The sequence below is a fragment of the Diaphorina citri genome, unplaced genomic scaffold (genome assembly GCF_000475195.1).
Source record: "Diaphorina citri unplaced genomic scaffold, Diaci psyllid genome assembly version 1.1 scaffold3613, whole genome shotgun sequence".
Lineage (NCBI taxonomy): Eukaryota > Metazoa > Arthropoda > Insecta > Hemiptera > Psyllidae > Diaphorina > Diaphorina citri.
Genome location: NW_007381013.1, coordinates 1 through 9,011, shown reverse-complemented (window position 1 = coordinate 9,011; position 9,011 = coordinate 1). Strand labels below are relative to the sequence as shown.

The 9,011-nt window shown below is 39.9% G+C and overlaps 3 protein-coding genes across 4 annotated transcripts in view; 2 read left to right on the top strand and 1 right to left on the bottom strand.

Moving 5' to 3' along the window:
• LOC108253839 (synaptic vesicle 2-related protein-like) overlaps window positions 1-3,962 on the top strand; it is a 20,703-nt gene extending 16,741 nt beyond the window's left edge. The window contains exons 8-13 of the mRNA XM_026831557.1: window positions 810-957; window positions 1,605-1,816; window positions 2,071-2,273; window positions 2,545-2,656; window positions 3,123-3,297; window positions 3,718-3,962. Of these exons, the coding sequence (XP_026687358.1) occupies window positions 810-957; window positions 1,605-1,816; window positions 2,071-2,273; window positions 2,545-2,656; window positions 3,123-3,297; window positions 3,718-3,849 (982 nt within the window). The 3' untranslated portion in view covers window positions 3,850-3,962. The remainder of the gene's footprint in view (window positions 1-809; window positions 958-1,604; window positions 1,817-2,070; window positions 2,274-2,544; window positions 2,657-3,122; window positions 3,298-3,717) is intronic.
• Window positions 3,963-4,707: 745 nt separating this feature from the next.
• Window positions 4,708-6,140, bottom strand: LOC108253841 (ubiquitin fusion degradation protein 1 homolog). The gene is made up of 3 exons (XM_017448522.2): window positions 5,873-6,140; window positions 5,356-5,385; window positions 4,708-5,004 (listed from the first exon to the last, which is right to left on the bottom strand). Exons 1-3 carry the CDS (start codon window positions 5,873-5,875, stop codon window positions 4,723-4,725), a joined length of 315 nt encoding a protein of 104 aa, XP_017304011.1. The 5' UTR covers window positions 5,876-6,140; the 3' UTR covers window positions 4,708-4,722.
• A 356-nt stretch (window positions 6,141-6,496) lies between these two features.
• Window positions 6,497-8,915, top strand: LOC103520428 (CDK5 and ABL1 enzyme substrate 2; the record flags this gene model as incomplete). 2 transcript variants are annotated; one of them, XM_008485517.3, is given in 3 exon segments in its annotated part: window positions 6,497-7,086; window positions 7,397-7,721; window positions 8,741-8,915. In XM_008485517.3, coding segments are annotated over 2 exon segments (483 nt in total), but the record flags the coding sequence as incomplete, so codon positions are not given.
• Between the last annotated feature and the right edge of the window lie 96 nt (window positions 8,916-9,011).

The window sequence follows — 9,011 nt, the reverse complement described above, 5'->3', positions numbered from 1 at the left end:
AAAAAAAATCATATTTTCTATAGCAAAGCATGGGACAAATGGCTAGTTTTATACAAACCTCTTTGTGTGCAGAAGCGGGCTTGATATTCCTTAGAAATACTAGGGTGTTGGGTTCGTAGTCATAGTGAGGAATACCACGCTGATATTCTCGTTTTGTAGGAGTTCCTCCAGTTTCTACTGTGTCCTTCTTCTTCCTCTTGCCATCCAGTCTGAAAACAAAAAACAGGAAATGTAAAAATGGAGTTGACATGGCAAAAAGCCTACCAGGCTTCAAATCACCCTGGGAATAAGGAAGTAAGTAAAACTATTTGTAATATTCACAACTATAGAGGTCATTAGAGACCTTCAAGGCCCTCTAAGATCTCATTTTCCAACTTCAGTTATTTTTTCTTGTTATACCACCCCACTGGTTACTAACAAAAGGTCATTTCAAGGCTGAGTGCAATCCAATACCAAGCACATAGAACTCTGACTCTTGAATAGCTGTGTCAGTATGATGACCACAAGGTCTATAGAGTTTACTTACGGGGTAGTAGGACAATGAGACCACTATGGGTGCATAAGATACCGAAAGGGCAATGCCTAATTGAGGTAATGAGGTATCCTAATAAAATGAAATACAAAGATACCAAGGTTAGTTCAATTGATGTTTAGGGTGTGTAAGTTTATTCCCATTTATTCAACTGATGTTTAAGGTGTGTAAGATTGTTCCCATCAATTCACCTGTTGTCAGTTTTTTGTTCTCACCTGTTTCCAGTGCCATGGAATGCTAGTGTGTGCCAGGGATTAAGGAATCATGACGTCCCCTAAAAACCACTATTCTCATTTCAGTGTTTCTGGGCGTTGGGCGCTTGTTTCGAAGTCCTCCTCGCCCTTATTGTCATGCCTACTCTAGGATGGAAATGGTTATTGGCGCTTTCCACGGCCCCTTTATTGGCATTTGCCTGTATCTGTCCGGTAAGTTGGTATTCATCATATGTCCTTATTTATACTGCTTGAATAGGACTAAAGAATCATTTTACCACAGGAGTAGGTTACTACTTCTTCTCCTTTTTCGCCTTTTATTCTTTTAACGTGTACAGACGGGGTCGGCGTTTTTCGTCAGCCTCTCAATCAGCCCAAACGATCGTGATTGCTTTGGGCTACAAATTTTAACGTGTACAGACGGGGTCGGCGTTTTTCGTCAGCCTCTCAATCAGCCCAAACGATCGTGATTGCTTTGGGCTAATGGGCTACATATTTTACGAGTGGATGCCTTTCGCACTCAACCTTTAAAATTTCTTTAGCAAGGAAAATTCAGGCTGGTATACTCCCGGTTTAAAGTTCCCCTGCCAGACTAAGCCGCTCAACCTTTAAAATTTCTTTAGCAAGGAAAATTCAGGCTGGTATACTCCCGGTTTAAAGTTCCCCTGCCAGACTAAGCTGGTCTACTCCCTGTTTAACGTCCCCCTTTTTTCCAAGACTCTCTGGCAGCATTCTTATACTCACTCTTCCATCAGACTAAGCTGGTCTACTCCCTGTTTAACGTCCCCCTTTTTTCCAAGACTCTCTGGCAGCATTCTTATACTCACTCTTCCACGCAACCAATCCTCTTTCCGTTTCAGTGGCTTCCCGAAAGCGCGCGCTACCACGTTGCCAGCGGACAGCCGGAGAAAGCGCTGGCAACACTGCGAGAAATAGCGGCGGATAATGGCAAACCCATGCTCCTGGGCAGACTAGTGGTGGATGACAGCATGGTGGGAGAACACAGAGGACGAGTCAAAGACTTGCTAAGTGTACAGCTCCGAACTACGTCACTTCTCTTGTGGTACATCTGGTACGTATCTAAGGTAGAAACACGCTATCATCACGTCACGTGAAGTCAGAAAGATCTAGTCCAAAGTTTCCCCAGAAAATTGTAGGTAATCTAGTTCAGGACAGCCACAGTGCTGCCACACTACCATCACGTTACGTCACGTTAGCCCACAATATGATACGAGACCTTGGTTTAAGTACAGGGGTAAAGGGACTTTTCACTACTTTTCAGTCCTATCCCAGCAGGATAAACAAGGCTGTATTTCTCTTTCACAGGACAGTATGTGCGTTCTGCTACTACGGGGTGGTGCTGATGACGACCGAGTTATTCGAAGCCTCTGACACGCGATGTTCCGAGTCCCCAATAGCGGCCGCCAGTGGGATGTTCAAACCCGTGGACACCTGTACAGCTGACTGTCGGCAACTTAATACACAGGACTACATGGACCTACTGTGGACCACCCTGGCGGAGTTTCCCGGTAATTCAAACCTTGACTTACTTTGACTTATGTCCTGTGATCCCGAGGGGGACGTAGGGCCTCAAATTCAAAATTTGAATAAGTTTCCCGGTAGTTCAAAACTTCTATGAATATTTTCTCACGAAATTTTCATAATTATTGTTTCTCCTTCAGACAATTCAAATGGACTGTAAAAAAAAAAAAAAAAATAAAAAAATAAATCCCATTTCGTGTGAAAAGAATCGCACCTCGCACTGACGTCATTAACCCTTGGTTATTTCCCATGTTGCAGGAATTTTCGCCACAATATTTGTGATAGAAAAGTTCGGCAGGAAGAGAACCATGGCCGTGCAGTTTGTGATATTCACAGCCTGCGTTTCCTTTCTTTTCATCTGTACACAGAGGTATGTATATTAAAGGTGTTCCCCTGTTCAGGTACAATTACAAGTAGAATATTAGGTAGAGGTTTACATTAGAAACAAGTGCATTAGATGTAAGTGGTCTGTGTCGTAGCATGCCCATCCCCTAGTATGCCTCTCATCAGATGGGCGAGAATACTTCCCATTTAGGTGCTGGGTCGTATATTACAGGTGTTCCCCTGTTCAGGTACAATTACAAGTAGAATATTAGGTAGAGGTTTACATCAGAAACAAGTGCATTAAATGTAAGTGGTCTGTGTCGTAGCATGCCCATCCCCTAGTATGCCTCTCATCAGATGGGCGAGAATACTTCCCATTTAGGTGCTGGGTCAACACGAGAACACCAGAAAGTAACCCGTTGAAATATTTGTAATCGAAAAATGAGTGTAAAATTTTCATGACTTTTTTTATAGTCGTAAATCCATACTAAACTCACTATTTTATGTTTCAGTCGTGCCTATTTAACCGTGACCCTGTTCGTAGCACGAGGCATCATAGCGGGCGTATTTCAAGCAGCCTATGTGTATACACCGGAGGTATATCCCACTCCTCTAAGGGCAGTAGGAGTGGGGACTTGTAGCGCTATGGCCCGGCTAGGGGCTATGATCACCCCGTATATTGCACAGGTAAAAACATATTCCATTCCACGATTACAATCGGATTGGTTAATTTCAAACTTTTTAGCAAATCAAATTGCTTAATAAAAAACTCAGATTGAGCTCTCGCAGGACCGTATCCAGACAATCCAGGGGCCATGCTCCAAATTTTCGGAATCTCCCCTAGAGTAAGGAGAAAAATCAAGCTCGAGAGGGGGCCTCCTGAATACGTTCCTGTGCTCTCGGCTATAAGAGAATTTTTTCATTGTTTTATTTGAAAGTCGTGTTACAGAATTTACAATTAGGTAATTATTTCGCGGATTTAGATACAATTTCGAAAAAGAAGTAACCAATTCGCTACTTTTAGATACAATTTAGCAAAACAAGTAACCATTTTGCTAATTCAGACACAATTAATTTAATATTTTTTTGCATTTCTCTCTGTTTCAGGTGCTACTGAAGTCTTCCCTCTCGATAGCCATGACAGTCTACGGAGTAGCAGCCCTAAGTGCCGCCTTGGCATGTGCATGTTTGCCCTTCGAAACCAAGGGCAAAGAAATGAAGGAGTCCATGTCACGATGATCAGAGAGAGGAGGAAAGAGAGAAAGAGAACGAGAGAGGGAAAGAGAGAGAGAGAGAAGGGAAAGAAAGAGGAGAGAGGGAGAGAGAGGGAAGAGAGGAGAGAGAGGGAAAGGAGGAGGAGGAGAGAGAGAGAGAGAGGAAAGAAAAGGAGAGACAGAGAGAGAGAGAGAGAGAGGAAAGAAAAGGAGAGACAGAGAGAGAGAGAGAGAGAGAGAGAGAGGGGAGGGGGGGAGAAGGAATATGGTGCTTTATTTATTTGGACTTTCAGCTTTTAAAGTCATATCCCTCTAAGTACAATAGTACTTGAAAAGATATTGTTATCATTATAACATAGAGTATAAGGTAGAGTGCAGGATTGCAGATTGAGTCAGTTGCGAAGTAGAGAGAAAATAATAGCAAGAGCCTTGTACATACAAATTTGGACTTTCAGCTTTTAAAGTCCTATCCCTCTAAGTACAATAGTACTTGAAAAGATATTGTTATCATTATAACATAGACATAGAGTATAAGGTAGAGTGCAGGATTGCAGATTGAGTCAGTTGCGAAGTAGAGAGAAAATAATAGCAAGAGCCTTGTACATACAATTAACCTTCAAAGTTCCTTAAAAAAAATGAAAATAGATAGCACATTAAAGTATTAAAATTCAATGGAAAAAGAGCCAATAAAGGGGAAATGAGTAATTTAGGATTAGGCAGCCCCTTATTCGGTTACCTACTGACAAGCCTTGGTACCCTATTCCTTTTTTTATAGGCATGTATTTACCTATAATTTTATGTCTTTGGTCATTTCATCACATGCAGAATGTACTACTACAGTAGGCATTATTCATAGTGACTAATTGACTAGCCTCCATGCTGTGTACCTATTATAAGTCTAGTCATGAGTTAAAATGTTCACTGAATGACTTACCCAGTAAGGTAGATATACTTTGCCCTCATCAGCAACAAACTCTAGAACACCACTATGTGTTATTCGTCCCATCTTCTGATTGGTAAGTTTGAATAACATTGGGTAGCAAATATTTAATCTGGTGAGTTGTTCAAGAGCAGACGGGGGCATAATGATCTTGCCTCCCCTCTCCACATCCTCTCGTTCATTTCCCGGAAACATGGAGACTGAGAAACACTTGTATGATCTGTTGAATGGACGGGGGATGTCCGGGACTACAGTAGGCATTATTCATTGTGACTAATTGACTAGCCTCCATGCTGTGTACCTATTATAAGTCTAGTGATGAGTCATGTTCACAAAATGACTTACCCAGTAAGGTAGATACACTTTGCCCTCGTCAGCAACAAACTCTAGAACACCACTATGTGTTATTCGTCCCATCTTCTGATTGGTAAGTTTGAATAACATGGGGTAGCAAATATTTAATCTGGTGAGTTGTTCAAGAGCAGACGGCGGCATAATGATCTTGCCTCCTCTCTCCACATCCTCTCGTTCATTTCCCGGAAACATGGAGACTGAGAAACACTTGTATGATCTGTTGAATGGACGGGGGATGTCCGGGAACATATTGAACCCAAACTGAAACTGGAGACAAAAGGAAAATAATCTTAACCTGAGGAATTGTCAACTAGAGATGTTATAACAAGGGATCACAACCCACTCAATCTAACCATATTGTGAGCAAGGGATCCCTTTGTAGCAAGGTAAAGTGTCATCACTGGACCTACAGATCCAACTCTAGCTTGGCCAGGTTTCACACTAAGGAATGATCAACTGATTGACAATCAGATGACTGTAATTTCTTGAATCAATAGAGCGTAGAAGACAAGAATGGATAATTCCCAGAGATGAAAAGTATTTTTTTGAGTACCTGTGAATTATCTCGGAACTCTTTGGGCTATCGAGGGCAAAATGTAAAAGGGAATGGCTTACCATTTTTGACTAGGCAGAATTTCCGGATCTGGCACAGGGGAGCGTGTTGAGGACGAGATTTTTGTGGGAATTTTGCTATAAATCCCACCATTAAAAACTTTGGGCTATCGAGGGCAAAATTTAAAAGGGAATGGCTTACCATTTTTGACTAGGCAGAATTTCCAAGTTCAATAATATAATTATGTTTCTATTCCGAGCAATAGTAGTCTTTGTTGAGATTATCTTGGAATCGTAGAAATGCTGATGTATGATAAGTTTCTGATTTGAAGTTTCAACTATGCCTGGATCAACTGGATTAGAATACGGGATTATTTCTTATTTTTCAATTTAATTTCTTTCTTCTTTCTTTCAAAACCTTTTCCATTTCCACTTTTTGTTGATAAATGTAAAAAGATGATTGGGCAAAGATTTGTTCAGGCGTATTTTTTCCATTTTGAAAACAGGAGACGTATTTTTTAAATGGCGATCAAGGGATCACAACCCACTCAATCTAACCATATTGTGAGCAAGGGATCCCTTTGTAGCAAGGTAAAGCGTCACCACTGGACCTACAGATCCAACTCTAGCTTGGCCAGGTTTCACACTAAGGAATGATCAACTGATTGACAATCAGATGACCGTAATTTCTTTAATCAATAGAGCGTAGGAGACAAGAATGGATAATTCCCAGAGATGAAAAGTAATTTTTTGAGTACCTGTGAATTATCTCGGAACTCTTTGGGCTATCGAGGGCAAAATTTAAAAGGGAATGGCTTACCATTTTTGACTGGGCAGAATTTCCAAGTTCAATAATATAATTATGTTTCTATTCCGAGCAATAGTAGTCTTTGTTGGGATTATCTTGGAATCGTAGAAATGCTGATGTATGATAAGTTTCTGATTTGAAGTTTCAACTATGCCTGGATCAACTGAATTAGAATACGGGATTATTTCTTATTTTTCAATTTAATTTCTTTCTTCTTTCTTTCAAAACCATTTCCACTTTTTGTTGATAAAAAAAAAGAATGTAAAAAGATGATTGGGCAAAGATTTGTTCAGGCGTATTTTTTTCCATTTTGAAAACAGGAGACGTATTTTTTAAATGGCGATTATTTTTGGCTTCACTTTTGTTCAACACAAGTGTCCACTCACGTTTTATATCCAGAGACAAAAATCAAAACAAAACTTTTTTATCATTTTTATCAGAAAATTTTCAGGGAAGGTGTTAAATGATGAGCATGTAATGCCTGATAACAGTGATAAGAGATAACGTACGTTTCTAGGGTTGTGCATTTACTGCATTATTTATTCGATTGTAACAATCGTTCTTTTGTGTAGTCAATGACAAGTGGCTGATCAGTTTATGTGTAACAGGTAAGTGCTAACTGACAAAACACACCCATGAGTTTCTTTTTATTTGTATGGAATTAGCTACTAGCTTCCCATTTTATTTTTCCTCCCATCATATCAATATGTGAGGGAAATGATCACATTGAGCAAACACATATTGCATTTGGACTGGACTCTGGAGTAGTCCAGAGGCAAAAGTGGATTTGTAGTTTGTAGGGGCCTTTAATATACGTTCATGTCCTTCTTTTCCAGGGTTAAGAGATATGTTGAAAAATATTGCATGAACTTTCTTCTATGATTCAAATGTTAACTTTGAGTCCTAACCTTCCTACAGCAACAACACCATCAAAAATGACCAACGGCAAAGTTCAGAAAAGTATTGTCAAGTCAAGACGACGACTTGCTGCTCTGACCTTTTTGTCAAATATAAGTTTGGATGGAGGTTCTAACACTACAAATGTAAACAACAAATCCAAAAATAAATCAGAATCCACTTGTGAAGAGAAGTCTGCATCACTAGTAGCATGTGGCACTACAGGGTTCAATGCAAGCACTCCAGAATTAGACACCCCATCCCCTCATTGTTCAACAGGCATACTGTCCAAGTTCCTGGAATTTGACAGTTTGAAACATTCAATAGTGACACCATTCAGAGAGAGGTAAGTATTGTAATACTTTTCAGTTTAGAAGTATTAGCAGTCATCCACAATGGAGTCCCAGCTAGGGTTACCAGACAAGAAATTTCAAAAGGAGGACATTTTGGCTAAAAAAGGTGGACATTTCAACCAAAAGGAGGATGCAGAAAATAATCAACACAAAAACCACCAGTACAATAAGTAACATGATTTTTTTTTTTTTTTTTTAATCTATGTACCTACAGTGTACCTAGGTACATACCTAACACCTATTTATATACCTACTGAATGTAGTTCATTGTACATGGATTTAATTGTGCAAAAATCAAATTTATGCTTTTTAAAAGTTCAAGTCCTGACATCCTCTTCTCAACGGAAAACAGTACATCACATAAATTGGTTTTTTGAGGCCGAAACTTCAAGAAGGCGGACATTTCACTACATTTTAAAAAGGTGGGCGGACAGAGGACAAACATATAAAAAGGAGGACATGTCCACCGAAAAGCAGACGTCTGGTAAGCCTAGTCCCAGCCCTCAATCTTAGCCTAGTCCTGATACATTTTTTTAAATACGTTTTTGATACCTAACATTCTTACTTGAAAATTTTTAAGTTTAAATAAGTAGGAGGTTCTGGGCTCCATTGCAGACACACTGGTGCAAGGTTCAATAGTCCCTGCTACATTTTAAAAAGGTGGGCGGACGGAGGACAAACATATAAAAAGGAGGACATGTCCAACGAAAAGCGGACGTCTGGTAAGCCTAGTCCCAGCCCTCAATCTTAGCCTAGTCCTGATACATTTTGTTAATATGTTTTTGATACCAACATTCTTACTTGAAAATTTTTAAGTTTAAATAAGTAGGAGGTTCTGGGCTCCATTGCAGACACACTGGTGCAAGGTTCAATAGTCCAGGGTCTAAACTAGGGTCAATGGTCTATGATGGTCCCTGTTGTGTACTAAATTTGCCAATCCTTATCTTGGAGGAATCTTGTACTTAAGGACATAAGGGATCTCATTCTAACATTCCACTTTCTTCTCTTTCAGAACAAACACAGTTGGGAGTGAGAGTGAGAGAAAACTGATGAACTTCCGTAAGAAACTACTTCAAAGTCATCAGCCACCCCATGGAGGTTCTCTCAGTGATGAGAAGAATCATACTTGTTCCAGTAGTGAAAGTGTATGTTCTGGAGGAAGGTCCCGAGTTTTGTGTATCCCTGAGGTTAATTGATTAATGTACCTATTTTTTAATTTATCTCACTAGTGGTTTGTGTATCCCTGAGGTTAAGTAATTGATTAATGTAGGTACCTGTTTTTT

Excerpts from the sequence above, each read along its gene's own strand:
- LOC108253841 (XM_017448522.2), bottom strand. Across the intron at positions 5,005-5,355 it reads GGTTCAATATGTTCCCGGAC|ATCCCCCGTCCATTCAACAG; the intron begins ATCCCCCGTCCA and ends GTAGTCCCGGAC.